General features: G+C 38.3%; 1 protein-coding gene across 1 annotated transcript in view; it reads right to left on the bottom strand.

The window, feature by feature from the left end:
* TM9SF2 (transmembrane 9 superfamily member 2) overlaps positions 1–17,389 on the bottom strand; it is a 56,655-nt gene extending 39,266 nt beyond the window's left edge. The window contains exons 1-3 of the mRNA XM_036831533.1: positions 17,042–17,389; positions 3,431–3,498; positions 1,594–1,687 (exon numbers count right to left, since the gene is read on the bottom strand). Coding sequence (XP_036687428.1) covers positions 1,594–1,687; positions 3,431–3,498; positions 17,042–17,206 — 327 coding nt within the window. The 5' untranslated portion in view covers positions 17,207–17,389. The remainder of the gene's footprint in view (positions 1–1,593; positions 1,688–3,430; positions 3,499–17,041) is intronic.
* Between the last annotated feature and the right edge of the window lie 1,044 nt (positions 17,390–18,433).

Below are 18,433 nucleotides of genomic sequence, written 5' to 3'. Positions count from 1 at the left end.
GCTCTTCCCGCCTTCCAACATTTCTTAAGATCAAGGCATAAGTAAACAGAAAGATGGGACTGAGAGACCAAAGGAGTATTTTAAGGTAGTTATACAATTTAATAAATATGCTGAAAATCACCCTCTGCTATAAAAAGAATGCAACAATTTCCAAAGTAATCTTTCAAAATATCACATCAGGGAAATATTATACAATTAATATTCTTGCCCTACTCAATACCACCCATGTCCATATATCTTGAGTTCCTTCTTTCCCAGTGACTTCATCTCATTAGGCCTTCAAATCTACTGTCTTTGAAAAATTAAAAAAAAAAAACAAACTCTGGCATCTTTACGGTAGAAAATCTCAAATTAAAACATTTTAAGAGGACATATTTACGGCTGAAACTATGAACCTGTGAATTAAAGGTGTACAATATGTCTTCCCCCAGTGCTTCACGGTGTAGATACGGTGCTGGAGTAAGAGGGTTAATGGGACTAACCGAGGCTTTTTGGGGATTCGCTGGACAGATGCTCAACGTAGTAAGGGCCAAGGGAGACAGACGGTGGTGCTTAGTGAGAAAGCAGGCAAGGCAGCCAATCATGGGGTCACAGAAGAGACGGGTGTGACACCAAGAGAGGGAGCTGTTAGGCTGGGGTCAGGTTACAGTCACTGAAATGAGTGTGCCCACATGGACAGATGCCCACAGAGTTAAAGAAAAATGCACAGTGCAGGATAATATTTTAAAACATAAACACACACATTTAATTCTATTTATATATGCTTGTAAGTACATGGAAAATTTCAGGAAAGATTAACAAGAAACTGTGATGTGGAACAGGGCGGCGGGGGGAGAGAAACTTACTTTTCTTTTTATAGTCTGTACCATTTAGTTTTATATACGGTGATACATTATTATTATAAACTAGTTTAATTTTTCTAAAAGAGAGAGATATATTAGTCTTTGTGCAGCAGGAGAGCAGACGGAAAATGAACACGGGACTGTGAAATTCAGAAGGATAACAGGCTTAAAAGATAACAGATTTAAAAGGCAGAATAATTCTGGATGATGAAGTACATATATTGAAGAGAATATCTTATATTGTGCTTAGCTTGGTTCAACTGATGTCCTAAAAATGTATCAAAGATGTACCAAATATACTTCCACTGATCAAAACGGAAAGGTTAGCTTCCCCAAAACCCAACGGGAAAGCTGAAGTACTGCTGTATCTGCTAATAGGGAAATTCTAGGGAATCTGTCCCCAAATGAAGCTGCTGGGACAACTCTTCATAACCGAAAGCTGGGTTCCAGGTCCCTCTGTAAGGTGAGGCAGGGAGTCTGAGCACTTTTAGGCCACCATCGTATCATTTATTGATATAATACTGAAGGAATTATATCAATGTAGGAAATGCTCCTTTGAACAAACTTATTTATGACATATCGTGAGAAGGGGAGGGATCCTTCTAAACTGTGACTTTAAGAAATTTTTCCTGGATGCAAAAGAGAAATGAATTCCTTCTTAGCTAAGTTATCACAGGCTTTTCTACAAGGGGGGGAAAAAAAAAGAAAAAAGATGCAACTAAATAACTTTTATATAACACTGAATACAAACCTTATATGGTGACGGTTCAATTCTTTCCCCAAATAATACCTGACCTAGATTTTCAGATGGGCGTTTTCCTTCTGATGCTTGGCAAAAATCAAACCTGCGGGCAAGAATATTTAAGTTTTTAAGCATAAAAGGAAGCAATGAGGTATCAAACGCCTAGCCAACCTAGAGGACAGATTAGGTACTGATCACTCCAGCAGCTCTAGTAGATGAATAAGAAATATATTCCTACTGCAAGCTCCATGTACCACATCTCCCCAAAACAAAACAAAAAAAACACCTGAAAATTATGCCTTAGAATGCTTTGATTTTTCAATAATACTTTTATTAAGATGTAAATTATAGAATTTTAAAAATGGACACATTATAATTTATTGTTCATTTCAATGATAAAATTATTTACACCCTAGTCTTCGAGGGAATTTTGCATAACTCACCTCCTTTTATCTTTCTAATTCAAATATTTACTTAATGCCATTTCAAGAAGATGTATCAACTACATGGGTTTCCGTCTCATCCCGATATACTGGCCAACATGAAAAGCAGGCTAGACAGACCCTCCGAGAACATGGAGCTGTGGAGGGGCCATAACCAGGCAGCTGTAAGCTTCTCTCTGTGCTATAATTTCCTTGTATTACTAACCAAATTTTCATAAAGTTTTGTTTGAACGTTACAGCCTAATTTCAGCCTTGCTATAGAATATTAAAGGGCAGTTCTGTGCTCACCATGGTCACCATGGTTGAGACCAGCACAGTGATGGCTACAGACTAGTTAGATCCCTAAGAGGAAGATGAATCTTGGGTGATAAAAAACTGGGGCTGGGAAGTCCCCAAATGAAGATTCTCCATCTACTGGATATAAGAGATTCACTGAGTTTTCCCAAGAATAGCCACAAAGATTTAAGAAGAGAGATTTGTTTATTTAACAAAACAAAAACTAGAAAAAGTCTCCAATAGTTACATAAATTATGGTCCATTCATTCATGAAATTTGTATTCTCTTCTTACACATGTTTAGGCACATGGATTCTTGTAGGATAGTCAAACTTTTTGTGTGTGTTTTCTACAGTAAACATATTTTCTTTCAAAACTCTTAGATACCAGAGAAATTTAGAAGCCAACTAAAATTTAGGAACATATTTTATACCCAATATGGCATATGGTGCTCAAATGAACAAAGGATATTTATGCAGCATTTTTTATAATATCAAAAAATGGAAATAATGAAATGCTCATAAATAGAGAATTAGTGAAACAAATCATACACAGACTCTATACGATCTCTACAAAGGGATAATAAACAGCTACTAAAAAGACTGAGGTAGCTGTGTATTAACATAGAAAAGATGTCCACATAGATTCAGTGAGAAAAACAAGGTGCAAATAAAATATATAAACCTACGTTCATTTAAAACAAAAATGTATAAATGTGGTTGTGTATGTTATAATAAGCAGAGAAAAAATGCAGGGAGCAGACAACAAAGCAGTTATTTCTGGGGATTGATTATGTGGGACATGTGGATTTTGTTTAAAACTATGTGGGTTTTTTTATAATCAAAAAAATTAAAACAAAATGGCCATTTGTCCAGTCAGGTAAAAGAGGAAATCCACTGTTTTAGTTGGTGCTTCTGTTGCATTGCAAAGTGACATCAACAGATCACATTTCACATTTTAATCCTACCTTAGAACTAAACAATACCCCTTTTAAAAATGTTTTCAGGCCCTGTACATTTTTTAAATGCATATGAATTTATCCATAACTGTGGAGAAAGTAAAGTTCTAAATGTACAAAATTCTGATGAGTCATAAAATTTCATATAAAAACCAAGCTGAAAAACTTACGCTGTATATTCATAAGGGAGAACAGATTCCACTGAGTCAAGCCTGTTCACAAATAGTTCTATTTCAGCCTGAAAATGAAGAAACACAGAATTAGAATATAAACAACTAGAGACCAAAACTTAGGTCATGCCTAGAATTAAAAAGGAATTTGACTTTTGAAATGAGAAATTTTATGATATCCAACTCACTTTAAAAAATTACTTATAAATCCATTTACTGAGTAGATTTATATGCATTTAAATTACAATAAAATAATTTTCACTTGCAAATGTCTCCAATAGTTTCTAAATGCTTTAAGTTCTAAAAATTTCTAAAAAATTAAATAAGTATTTAAATTAAAGAAGGTATCATTCACTACATCAATATAGATTGTTTTTAAAAATCTGGTTTTCAAATTCAGTATTTCATTCTGCAGCACAAAGATAATTTTTATTTTTAAACAGTTTTATAAAAACATTCTCGGGGCTTCCCTGGTGGCGCAGTGGTTAAGAATCTGCCTGCCGGGACTTCCCTGGTGGTCCAGTGGTTAAGACTCCACGCTCCCAATGCAGGGGGGCCTGGGTTTGATCCCTGGTCAGGGAACTAGATCCCACATGCCACAACTAAGACCTGGTGCAGCCAAATAAATAAATAAATAAATAAATAAATAAATAAATAAATAAAAAAGGATCTGCCTGCCAATGCAGGGGACACGGGTTCGAGCCCTGGTCCAGGAAGATCCCACATGCCGTGAAGCAACTAAGACTGTGCGCCACAACTACTGAAGCCTGGGCGCCTAGAGCCCATGCTCCACAGCAAGAGAAGCCACCGCAATGAGAAGCCCGCACACGGCAACAAAGAGTAGCCCCTGCTCGCTGCAACTACAGAAAGCCCGTGTGCAGCAACGAAGACCCAATGCAGCCAAAAATAAATAAATAAAATAAATAAATTTTTTAAAAAACACAAAACATTCTCACAGCATTCAAGGAAAGCTGTCAACAAGAAGAAAAAAAGAAATGGATGCATCCAAGAAATATTTTGAAAATAAATTTGATAGGACTGATGGGTTTTATGTGAGAGTAAAGATAACACACGCCTTAAGTTTAAAGACGAGAGATGCTTTAATTTTCTCATTTTGACAAGTTACAAAAGGGACACTGGAAGAGGATTAGGTCTGAGGGGAGAGTTCACGAGTTTGTCTTTAGACATGTTTTGTTTGAAGTGCCTTTGAGATACCTAAGTATAGAAGGATAAACAGTCATGGCATTCAGAAAAAAAATCTGGAGATATGAATTTGAGACACATCTGCAATTAAATTCAATATGAGACCACTAAACTTTGGCTAAAAGTTTTCAAAAGCTATAACACCTGTGGCTCTTTGAAATGTGAAGTGGTTACAGCCTTTGGAAAGCAAAATACATATATTCTTGCACCCAGCAATCCTACTTATGAGAACTTATCTCCTAGGAATAAAATCATGTGTGCACAAGAGATCATGTATAAGAATGTACACTGCAGACTTGTTCATTAAAAAACTAGAAACATATTGTAGTATGCCTGTTGATAGTAAATTAGCTATTAAAATAAACACCATGGGACCATTAAAAAAAAAAAAAGAAATGTTGCCAGGTAGGTAAGAAATTTCTAGATCAATTGTACTAGAAACACAATCTCATGCTCTTAAGCAGACAGGAGACAGACAATGACGACATGGTTTAATTCTGGAGGACTGCTTTGATCAATTTGAGAATGCTTAACTACAAAGGTGGTAACAGAGAAGAAATTCATAAAGACCAAATCAAGTTCAGCAACAGCGGAGAGGGAGAACAGCTGTACCAACTTCCTAGGAAATATGGGCTAACTCAAAGCCACACCTTCCTACTGAAGCTCCCAGGATTTCTTCAACGTATATTTGAAGTTCCAAAGGAACTTGTACCCATGTACCCACTCTCCCAATAGGGGCTCATTGCTACTCAATACAGAATTCTTTAGTTGAAAATGTCAGTAAGCAATCTGTGCCCTGAAGTACTTTTGGTACTAACCAAAAACAATTAAATAGGAGCTGCTAACCTGTATTTTATAGGGTTAGATCACTGTGGCTGCCTCTGGACTCTGATCTGAGGCTACCTGGAAGGGCATTAAAGCCACACTTGCCATTTTGATCTCATTTACTAGGTGCTGTCAGCAGTCCGCTATACCTGTTAATAACCCAAAAGTGAGACAAGATGTTCAATGTACAAAAACTAATAATACACTGTCATTGGAAAGACAGCAAAACACAGTGGGCAAAAGTAGACCTCTGGGGCCAGTTTGCCTGGGTTCAAATCCCAGCTCTACCACTTATACTTGGTCAAATTATTTAACATCTCTGTTTCCTCATGGGCGCTTCAGTTTCTTTATCTGCAAAATGGGGATAACAGTAACTACCTCACAGAGGTATGAGGATTAAATGAGTTAACACTTATAAAGTATGTCAAACAGTGCCTAATACATGAAGTGCTATGTATTTGTTAAGTAAAGAAAACCAAATAAATTTAATGATATTCAGAATAGGGAATGCCTAAACTACACTGCTCATCCACTAAAATGCTCATCCAATATTCATGATATACAATGGAAGACATTAGCCTTTGTACACGGTACTGAAAACAAACATAAAACCCCTAAAACCGTACTCAAATAAAATGACAACTCAACGGTAACACTGTCTCAAACACAAAAATAGTTTAACTGTGTCTCCTTGTACAAAATATTCAAGACTATATCACTGGTCTTTTTGGCTAAGAAGATAATGGGACATGATATTTAAGCTTACAGAATGCTTGAGTAATTACCACAAATTTATGTAACTGTTGTGAAGGCAAAATTCCCCGTTGATAGCTTACTCTGCCAAAATAATTTTCACTAATTATAAGGGGTCAACACTGCTATGAAGAGACACCAGAATCCAAGCGCTCTATTTAATGTATCTTAATGAAGACTGAAAGTTTCTAAAAAGCTAATCCAGTTCACATCTTTAGATTTCTTTCTAGGGAGGAATGCAGCTATTATATTCTACACAACTTTCTATGTTTTGAGTCTCAAAATCCACAGATGCACATTTTCATCACATAAGCTAACTCCCTTGTGCCACAATTAAGCATATTCCTTACTCTCAGTACAAAGAGATTAAGAACACAAACTCTGAAGCTAGGCTGCCTGGGTTTAAATCCTGGCTCTGACATTTACTAGCTATGTGATCTTGGGGAAGTTTCTTCACTTCCCTGTGCCTTGGTTTTCTCATTTGTAGAATGGAGGTAATAATAATCCCTGTTGCAACTGGTTTTTAGAAGATTCGAGAACAGTGCCTGTCACAAAGTACTAGGTAAGTATTTACTATTATGCAGCAACGTCCAATAGAACTTTAAGCAATGATGAAAATACTCTTTATCTGCTCTGTCAAATACAGTAGCCACTAGCCACACGGGGCCATTGGTCACTTGAAACGTGGTCAGTGTGGCTGAAGATCTGAGTTTAAATTTCTATTTAATTTTACATTTAAAAAGTCACAGGAGGGGGCTTCCCTGGTGGCGCAGTGGTTGAGAATCTGCCTGCCAATGCAGGGGACATGGGTTCGAGCCCTGGTCTGGGAGGATCCCACATGCCGCGGAGCAACTAAGCCCGTGAGCCACAACTACTGAGCCTGCGCGTTTGGAGCCTGTGCTCCGCAACGGGAGAGGCCGCGACAGTGAGAGGCCCGCGCACCGCGATGAAGAGTGGCCGTCGCTCGCCGCAACTGGAGAAAGCCCTCACACAGAAACGAGGACCCAACACAGCCAAAAATAAAATAAAATAAATAAATAAATAAACTTAAAAAAAAAAAAAAAAGGTCACAGGAGGACTTCCCTGGTGGCGCAGTGGTTAAGAATACGCCTGCCAATGCAGGGGACACGGGTTCGAGCTCTGGTCTGGTAAGATCCCACATGCCGCGGAGCAACTAAGCCCGTGTGCCACAACTACTGAGCCTGCACTGTGGAGCCCACAAGCCACAACTACTGAGCCCGCGTGCCACAACTACTGAAGCCTGCAAGCCTAGAGCCTGTGCTCTGCAACAAGGGAAGCCACTGCAATGAGAAGCCCACACACCGCAAGGAAGAGTAGCCCCCGCTCGCCGTAACCAGAGAAAGCCCACACGCAGCAACGAAGACCCAATGCGGCCAAAAATAAATAAATAAAATAAATAAATTTATTAAAAAAAAAAGTCACAGGCGTCTAATGGCTTCTATATGGGACAGCACAGTAATGGAAAAGAATAAAATGCTGCTTAGTACCCTTTATATACCCTCTTCATATACTTAATATTTTACCCTAGTCATTGCAATCTTCCTTTTACTTGGAAAAATAACTCGAATGTTAGTCTATCCCAGAGGTTGGCAAATTTTTTTCTTAAAGGGCCAGAGAGTAAATATGTTAGGCTTTGCTGGACAAGCAGTCTCTGCCGTTGTAGTACAAAAGCAGCCACAAACATTACATAAGTGAATGAGCCCAGCTGCAGCCCAATAAAACTATTTACGGGGATTGAAATTTGATTTTCATGTAATTTTCACTCATCCCTAAATATTCTTTTTCTTCTAATTTTTTTCTAATCACTTAAAAATGTAAACACAGTTCTTAGATTGAGGACCCTACAAAACAGACAGCAAGCTGGATTGGACTCCTAGTTCATCCTTGAGCTCTGTTTACTAGGTATTTTTCAATGTTCTTTAAATTCATATCTTAGGAAACCCAAAACAGGGCAAGAGGTTCAGAGATCTGATGCCATTTAAAAAAAATTTTTAGGACACTGTTGAAGAGCATATAAATTTAGGGTAAAAGTTTCTTCCATTTCTACCCAACGGATGAGGCAAGAATTTATGCTTAGCCTATGATGTTCTCTCTGAAGTTTCATGGTACATCTCTTAGCTACAGGATTATAAGATTGAAGGGAAACCTTATTCTCATTTTCTGACTTCTCTCATCTCTCCTTTGAGTCTTAATCTTTCAAAACGGAAAGGTCTTAATCTTTTGAATCATCTATCTCCTTGATCATGCCAGCTGCTTTTCTCGGGACCTTGCCCTACTCTCACATCTTTCTTAAAAGGTATAGCACTGAGAATTACAGGCAGAATTCAAGGTATAGACATCAAAGCTTCATATATGTATAGAATGACATTGTTACTTTTCATTAGCCTTTTTGGCCAAAAGCATAAATTCTTCAATGACACTCTTCATCTCTTTCCAATGTTCTGTAACTCATAGTTTAAAGCTCATCACCTCAAATATATAATTGTTACCTGTTTTTCTTCAAATATACTTTAACTTGTCCATGACCAAATTAATTTAGTACCTTTTGTTCTCTCATATAACTTTAAGAGAGCTTCTGGAAGTATATTCCCAGTGGCTTTATATTATGTTGATACAAGAGTTTAATACTACTAGCTAATTAAAACATTTCACATTCATTCTTTTTGCTAAATTTAAGATCCAAATTAGCCTCCGGGACTTCTGGAAGTCTGTCTCCATTTTTACTATTCCCCATGGTTTACTCCCTACCCCTGCTCGCCCTTCAGCTAACCCACACCACTTGAAATTCCAATTTAACCTTTTTAAAAAACAATCTCGTCAAAACTTCAGACATCGAATTCACTGGCTCCCTCTAAGTCTACTTTAAGTCTCTGAAGCAAACTCCAGAAGCCAGGAAAAGTTCTCGTTTAGACACCATGCTAGTCTTCTGCTTATGTAACTTAGTACCATTTAAACTGATTAGTACCACACTTATTCCATTTCAGTCTAGAGCCCAAAGACCCACACGCCCTCCCTATTTTCTTATTTGCACATTGTTAATTTTTATCCATCTCACACTTGGCATTTTGTCTACTATCAACTCCCCATTAAATTTACCTTATCTATCAACTTTTCCTGATCTGGTGAAGTAGCTTCAAATTCTACTCCAATAACAAAAATGTTAACGTCACCGAAGAAGCATGTTTCAGCCTTGCTGTGTGATTCATAAGGATGTCTACAATTATCAAGGTCTGTCCACAAAATTTTCCAAACTATTGAGAGCAAAATTCAAAAACAATTCTTCTCACAAATCTTTCACCTAAAAACAAAACTAATTTTAACACACAGCATATAAATAGGGAACACAACTTCAGTTTGGAGGGAGAACAGAGTCAGACTGCTGGGTTCATTTCAAATCCTAGGTCTATTGCTAATAAATATGTGCTTATGGGCAAGTAATTCTGAATGTGAGGAATGAATGACGTAATAATAAAACAGAAAACGATATAGAAGCTGGTTTATAGTTGGCACACAATAAGTTAAATGTTTAACTATAAGCTAGATAAAGATAGCTATTATTACCTATTATTTTAGAGAAGCTGGACCTTCCTCAATCCAAATATGTATTAGTATAAGGATAACCTTGAGGGTTTCTGTGAGAGGCCCTCCTTCCTCCCTCCCATTAAAGGACACTAAGGATAGTGGCTTCTGATCTACTGTTTATGCCTCTTCATTACTCCCTTCTTGGCCATCAGTCTAGGGAAGGGGAAGATAATTATCAAGCTCAATTCTCATAATAGCCTTATGAGCTAGGAATTACTTGCTCTACTTTAAGACAAATAAGTTCAAAAACTGGACTGCTGGCTCAAAAAAGTGAGTAAACTCAACTGCTGCTACCATTTTTAATTTTTGCTGCTCTCAGTCCTCCACTTTTCTTCCTTCTAGTCTCTTCTGACACTTTTCCACACTTACTTTTACAGGAAAGTTGGTCCATCATAGATATCACCACTAAATTATGGACCTTTTTCCGTCGCTGGGTGAACTAATCAAAACACACCTTGGATACTCAGTTCATTTTGGCTATTTCTGTAGCACTTTCATTCATTCTTCCTTTTTTAAACTGTGAGAATTTGAAAATTTAAGAGTTATCTCATTTAAAACATGCTAAGAATTGTAAATTTAAACTGATACATTTAACACAGAATAGAGCAATTTACAACATATTTGTAAATAATGCTACATTTACAACACTCTATTTTAAATATTGACCCTTATAGTGAAACAGGAAAATTTCAAAAATATTATAAGTATTATAAGAATAATATTACGAGATCCTCGTAATATGACAGTAGGACAAATGTTAAAAACAAGAAAGGAGAAAGGAAATGAGACTGCTAGTGAGTTTATGTGGTTTCATGAGGGGCAAAAGTATGTTACAAACACGACATTCGTCCCTAAAAAATATAAATATACACACAGATAAAACAAATAGAAGAAAATATAAACAACTGTTGGCTCTAAGGGTCTAGGTGGATATACAGGTGATCATTATACTATTCTTTCAACTTTTTTGAATTTTGAAAATTGTCACAATTAAAAGTTGGAAAAAGAAAAGGCTTTAAAGATGAGAGTAGACTTTAGTCATACTATGAAGTGACAGAAGCCAAATCAAAGCAATAAGAAATAAAGACTAAAGAGTAAAGTTTAGTGTGGGAAGATGTTAGAAGCAGGAAAGATGACTTCAAAAGAAGTAATAAATAGGGGGAAATAGTAGAATTTGCAATATATGTGAAAACTCAAGAACATTCACAACAACAAACCCTGAAAAACCATGAGAAATTCATTCAATCAACACATTTATTCAAAGCCCATTACGTCCTGTACTAGACACCGTGAATGCCATAATAATATAAAACCCATGAATGGTTGCCTTTCAAAGAATTTATAATCCAGATGGGGAGATAGGGCACGCATTCAAGGAAGTAAAAGAAAAAAGTGGCAAAGCTATTTATGTGTTCTTAGGGTAGCTAGTGGAATTTAGTTTTCTTATTAAAATAGCAATCACTGTAAGAGGGCAATATTTGATTAATTTTAAGGTTATTTTCCATTCTAAACATCTTCTTTATTACCCACCCAAGAGTTAATTATGTGCATCTCCTTCTGGAGATAGCCAACTCCAAGATATCACTTACATGACTCAAAAGAGCCTTAAAGGTTACTTTCTTCACATTCCCACTTTCAAACTGTCCCAAAATGAGTTATTACAAGCATGAAAAGTTGTGACAACATTAACCATTTTAAGAAAGGTACAGATTAATCCTAAAGCAAGACTGTAAATTCTAAAGCAAGACATAGACAAAACAAGACTGATTACCACCCTAAGAAATCTTTTATGGAAATGCTTTTATTTAATTTAGAGCTCTATCATCTCCCTTTTACATCCTTTTCCTCACAAACGTACAATTTTATTTCTAGTCCCTATCTGCCCACTCTACTTCTGATCCCAACTTTGGTCACAACTACACCCTATTTTATTACTTCAAAGCATGCCATGCTATAGGACTGCATTTCCCCCCTATTTCCTTGTTCCTTTGTTTTGATTCTGCTTGTACAACTGCCATCATGTATGTCCCACCCGACACCTACAACTGTTTTTCAAGGTAGAAAGAAATCTCAGTGAAGAAATATGACTTTGTACAATGATCAAAGCAAGTGACTAGTCACAAAAGTGTCTGAGATACCAAGGTACAACCATAGAAAAGGAAAACTATGGAAGCTTCAATTACTTTAATATTGGAGAAGCCCACAGTGGGAAAAAGTCTGAAGAAGGAAAACCTTGGCTCAGATATAATTTTAAAATCCCAATAGAAATGCTGGAACTCACAAATGGATGTTCATGAGCTTTGAGTTACCTGACCAACAATGCCCAGAAGCTGATCTCCTAGATACTAAGGTTCTTCCTCCACTTCCCATCAAAAAATAAAATTTCAACTTTAAACTGTATCAAAGAAAGGAATAAACATAAAATGTGACTGGTTAAAAACTGATGACATAGGTAAAGAGCTTTTTGTTGTAACTGCAATAACTGTGGAAGTCCAGGATTACAAGCAGCCCAGGATCTGCAGGGCAGGGCAGGAGAAGAGGTACAGTGCTCAGCCTAAAAGACCCAGAAGTATCCCAATGTGGTGAAGAGCCTAGACTTCGGACTCAGGCACTCCTGGAGTTGCATCTTAGCTTTGCTACTTATGAGGTATGTTTGCTTGAGAGGGTACTGCATCCTACCCAGCTTCAGTTTCCCCATCTAAAAACCACAGGATTGTTTGGAGGATTAACTAAGATTAATATATAACTGGCACACATAAAATACACGAATTGTAGTTTCTATCATTGTTATTAGCAAAGGGCACTAAATAGGTATGAAAGGTGAGAGTAAGAAGAACAAAGAAAAATATATTTCACAAATTTCTTACAAAGCCTTTCATCAAAACTTAGTTAATTTTCATGGCAACAGACAATGGCCTTGTAGAGTACATATATTTAGGTAGCTACAGTTAACTACAGTACAACACTATGAGGACACTGCCATAGAAAACTGCAAGGAAGAATAGAAGTAGGGGGTTGGGGAACTGGGCTCTAAGGCTGACTGAGCTCAGACCAGTTTCTAGAACTTATGTGTGTCTGCATGTGGAGCACGTGTCTGTGGTTTTGTTTCAGATGTTCAAGAACACACCTCTTGAAAAAGGCTTCCCTTTGTAGAGAGCAGCAGGACAGTATTTTATCTGTATCAACAACGCTTGCTTTCCTAATCCTAGCTCTCACATCCACTATAATGAACGATCAGTTTTAAAATAGTTTTATTCAAAAATTTAATTTCTGAACACAAACCTTCTCAGTTCCATGTACTTTTTCACAGGAACAAAGAACAATCGTTGGAATGTGAATTTATCCAAAGTCATTCTTTCCAATGCCAGATTTCAGATGTGAAACAATATCAGTAACCCTCACACACTGATTAGTTTCCAGTAGCTAAGAATCAATGCTCTTCTTCCAGAAAAAAACTATGAAAACATAAAACTAAATATCGATAAATATATACTGATTATATTGTTAGGTACACATGTAAATTATATTTTTTCTTTAAATATTTCAAAATCTTCAAAATCTCTATGGTCAAGTTAAAACAGGTAAATAATACATTCATTCTTGTGTTTGTTCAGAGCAACGTTGAGAACTGTTTTCTTAAATTTGACTAATTCCATATTTATAGGCAACTGCTCCCAAAATAACAGACACAGAATTTATTAAAAGCTTCTAAAAGTAACTACTGAGAAAGGAAATTTAAAAGTGTGATTCTGATTTTTTTATTAAAAAGTTGTTAAACTAATCCATTTAAACTTTTTTTTTTTTTTTTTTAAACACCAGGGAGGTATATTTGGTCATTTTTCCTTACTGGACAGGAAAGAAAATCTTACTCTTTCATCTAAGAACATGATCTGTTTGTGCACACACATCATCAAACAGTAAAAAAGTGGCAAATGTTTTCTAGAGTTAGTTGTTCATGTTGACAGGCCATTAAATAATTGCTTGAAAGTTAAAAGCAGCAAGGGTGAACTGCTCACTAACCTTCAGTTATCAGCCATTAGAATGCCACTCAGCACACTTAAGACTCAATCTAAAGGTAACTTCACATTTATCTATTCACTTCTGACCAGGGCTTATTCTACTTACTGCAGTCAACATATTATCCCCTGAGCTTAAGAAAGCAAAATGCTAGCAGAAAGGAATACCATGGTTCAATTCTTTAATACTGTGGTTTGAAAAACTAACAAAATAAGACAAATAAGAGAAGAGAATTGAAAGACAGAGAAACCTCAACAGCAACAAAAGCAATGCAGCATTAAAAAATGTTTTAGGTACCATCACATAGCTATTAAATTGATAAATAAAAACTATAAAATACTGTGAAGACACATGGAATCATTTAGCTAATGGCACTGTAAATCAAACCTACCTTTCTTCAAAGAAACCTGGTGATATTAAATAGAGCTATAAAATTGCTTCTTGCCTTTGACCTAGTAATTTGTGAATATGCAATGAATTCCTGCTAAATACATTCTAGCAAAGTTACTTACAATAGAGAAAAATCGGGACCAATCTAAATGCCCTACAAGCAAGAAACAGCTAAGCAAACCATAGTATTGTAATACTACAATGAAATACTGTATAGTCAATGAAAATGTGCACTATGTTGATATTCAAATGTACCTGTAATGATAGCAAGCTAAAAAAAAAAAAAAAAAAAAGGCACCGAACACACACTATTTATAAAGGCTAATGAAGATCATAAATCAGAAGTTAGAGGAATATGAATATGACTGGACTCCTGTTTCTATGCCAGTAAGTTGAACATAAAATAATTTTGAGAGGAGAAAATGACCAAATCCTCAGGGCTCTTTTGATTGTCTCTCGATATACATAGTGAGCTAAATACAGGACATGGACTTCACAGGATATGTAAAGACTCTACTCCATAAATTACATTTATGCTGAAGATAAACTTGGTTCATCTCTACACTTATGAATATTGTATAATATTGCAACAATGATAAATATTGTACTTTCCCTCCAGGAAAGGCAAAATATCTTTCAAGGGGAATATATAGTAAGCAAATATGATTATCTCTATCTTACAGATGGAAGAACTGATAGAAACAGTATCAATGACTACCCAGTTCATCCAACTGCTGATTCCCTAACCTAAAAGCATCTCTGGAAATAATTATTCCCATTTCACAACTCCCATTTCCAATTTTTAAAATAAGTCCTTTCAACTTTTCTGACAGCGTAGACAAGACTGTCTTCCTTAACAAATATGGAATGGATGAGAAAAAAAGTATTAATACCCCAATTGAAGTAATGAAAATTTAAACTGTTTACTGTTTTTCTCCTTTGAGAAGCAAAGAGAAGAAATATTAAAGTGTACTTCAAACTCCCTACACCAGTTAGTCAAATTCTAGGGAAAAACTGCTAAAAGTGCCTCTTTCTACTGGTCTAAGATCTGTTTCCACCGACCAAGATGTGAAAGCAGCTGGCAACAAAGACGAAATCCAAACATTTCAGAAAAATGATCTGTCTTGCCTGTTTTATCCCTATACCTGTGAAAACTAAAAATCCAAAAGGACTCCCTGAAATTAATAAAAAGTTAACTAAAAAGTAACTACCTAAAGAAGGACCTGCTGAGGAAACAAAATTATCTAACTAGCAGACCACCTGTAAATTTCACTCATACTCATGTCTGAAGTCCATCTCAAATGTCACTTCCTCTCCGTAGCTTTCCCTGAAGACTCCAATCCGCAGATGTTTCCTCATTTGTGTTTTAGAGCACTTTGGACAGCCATCTTTTATAACATATTAGATTTTGATAATCTGTCATAAGCTTATGACCTCTGAGGTTCCTAGGAGACAGGAATATCTTTTTTGTGTCTAAGGCACGAGTTAGACAATATACGATTGCTGTTAAATTTAAAGACCAAATACTAAGTTTTAAAGGCTGATTACGAAAATATTTAATGGAAAAACCTGTGTGCTTGTGAGACTAGCTCTCTCTTCCACTTGGAAGTACTATTTTCTTTCAGTCAGAACTCTCAAAGAGTGAAAATTTCTTGCACTGCAAGGTACGAGAGTTACAGTATTCAAGCACTAACTGTTGATGTGAGTACACCTAAAAGATCCTTAGACATTTTTAGAGATCCAAGTTTTTAAACAGAAACTGTAAAATGCCATGAAAAGTTTAATAGCTTCTTCAGTGCCCTAAAATAAGCTCAAAATTCAAAACTATAGTAAAGCTAGCAGTAATAAACACCAGCTTAAAAAAACCAAGCTTAGTAAATAAAACTACTCATAGACTGTAAAAGTTTGCTGAATGATTATTTGAACTGTTAAAAGTATTAACGGTTTCAAAGAGTTTCTTGCGCCCCAAAGGGTAAGTTTTAGCAACCTAAAATAACTGTGTATGTATACTTTCCTGCCCTCTACCTAATAACCTAAAAGCAGGGTACTTTACCTACGTCTCTTTTACTAGTGGTTAAACTGAAAACCTTGAGTTTAAGGTGGTAAGAGATCAAAGTTTTCAAGATCAGCCCTAGGAAGAAAACGCCGGTTTCTCCTGTTGTCTGCTCCTTTTAAGTGTTTAAAACAATCTCAGAGAAACTAGTGGGATCTTACATATTTTTTGCATATTAAAATTCTTTTTTACACTTAAATGGTAGACATTAACTGTCTCAACCATCACAGCAACTCCTTATTAATGCAGTTTACGCGGTTCTGGGTGTTAAATCCCACAAACAAGGAAGCGACTGCTAACCGTGAGGTTAAAACACCGAAGTCCTAGAAAGAACAAGTCCTCATAACCAACCAGGGTTCCATAAAAGTAGAAAACGGGAAGCAATGAAAGTACAAGTTACTGGAAGACCTGGCCGTCCCCTTCCTTGGAGGCGGGACACGGGGCTGTGAGCGGACACTCGCCCGTGGAACGCTCGCTGACCTGCACGCCTCCAACGCCAAGCGAGCGCCGTACACACACAGTCCCTGTTCCGGGAAAACTGAACCCACCTGCTCGTGCTACCTGGCCCGCCGAGTCCGCCAGAATCTACCCCGCTACGGAGGCCGTTCCAGAGCCTGCGCCCCACAGCGCGGCCAACCCCACGCGCTTCTGGGGACACCCGACCGCACCCACTGCTACGCCCCCTTCCCCTGGGACGCCGGCTCCCCCGGCAGGGGGAGGCTTCCTCTTCCGACTGTGCACCGGGGGGTCCGCCAGGCCGCACCCACCTTGCACTCGTCGCTCTTTTTTTCTTCCTCGCAGAAGTTGACGGGCGCCAGGCCGGGCAAGTAGAAGGCGGCGCTCCGACGCGGGCCCGGGGCCGCCCCCAGCAGGAGCAGCGACAGCAGCAACTGCCACCGAGGTGGAGACGGCGCCGAGAGCCTCGCGCTCATAACGGCTGTTTCGGGGAAAGGGCAGCAGAGCCGCGGGGGGTGAAAAGGGAAGGAGGGACGGGGAGGCTCAGCGACAACAACCAGGCCGCCGGAGCTGAGCCAGGCCGGCCCCGCGACGGATAGTTCCGGTTGCGCTAGGAGACACCGCGGCTTCCGCAACAGACTCCAAAGCGGACCTCGACGGAGCATGCGCAGCACCGCCTGCACATGCTCAGTGAGAGCGGCCGCAAGCGCCCCGAGGAGTTTCCGGGAGGGAGAGTGGAGGAAATCCACTTGCCAGGTTTTCAGCGGGTCGGCTGGGGTGTTTGCCGCGGGAGAGGGTCCAGCGCTCACGTTCCTGTTCCAAATTCCGATCTAGAGCCCCCTTGGGGCGTCGTGGAGCGTCTCACTTGCCCAGCGCCCTGTGCTTGCTGCCTTGCCCCGGTTTTCCACGGTTTCCTCACTACAGTGCCCAAGGCACACCAGCCCCTATTACAGAGGTGGTGCTCCAAAACGTACTTGCTGATGGAGGCTGAGTTGGTGGAGGGAAGAAGTTTGGGAGACGGTTGGGTGCAGGATAAGGAAACCAATAGGGAGGAACTAGCCACAAATCTTCAAATAGACAGCTACTCAGAGGTGTGTGCACGGACAGGTTCCCAGCATTGGATGCGGTGGCTCATTCTTGCGTGGGACAGTGATTGTTTGCATAGACTAAACAAGATCTCTTTAAAGAGGTGAGTGGAAATGAGGTGGGGGGAAAAATGGGAGTAGACAAATAGGAGAAGGGAGTGTTGACATTTCTTTGCAAAGGAAGACAGGAGCACACCCGAGAGCCCAGTGAGAAACGTAGTTCCAGCAAAATAGAAATCTGGTATGATCATCCCTGGGCAAGTTTCTGTCACTTTTCCTATTGAAGTGATGCGATGTCCGTTTGTATATGCACAGACGTACTTGTGTGTGTTTGTGTGGTGCATTTTGAGTATTTTTCAAGGAGAAACTTGCTTTTCGTGACAAAGAAAAACACACGACATAAAAGATGTGAGTTAAATTTTATTCGGGGACTTTACTGAGGACCATAGCACAGGAGACCGCCTCTCAGATAGCTCTGAGGAACTGTTCTGAAGAGGTAAGGGAGGAGCCAGGATATATAGGAGTTTTTGGCTGGAAAAAAACAGGTAGGCCAACATCAAAAGGTTACTGCTAAACACAGAGAACAGACATCTCAAGTTAAAGGTTTTAGTGCTTTTT

Source organism: Balaenoptera musculus, chromosome 18 (genome assembly GCF_009873245.2).
Source record: "Balaenoptera musculus isolate JJ_BM4_2016_0621 chromosome 18, mBalMus1.pri.v3, whole genome shotgun sequence".
NCBI lineage: Eukaryota > Metazoa > Chordata > Mammalia > Artiodactyla > Balaenopteridae > Balaenoptera > Balaenoptera musculus.
This window is presented reverse-complemented; position numbering and strand designations above follow the sequence as displayed.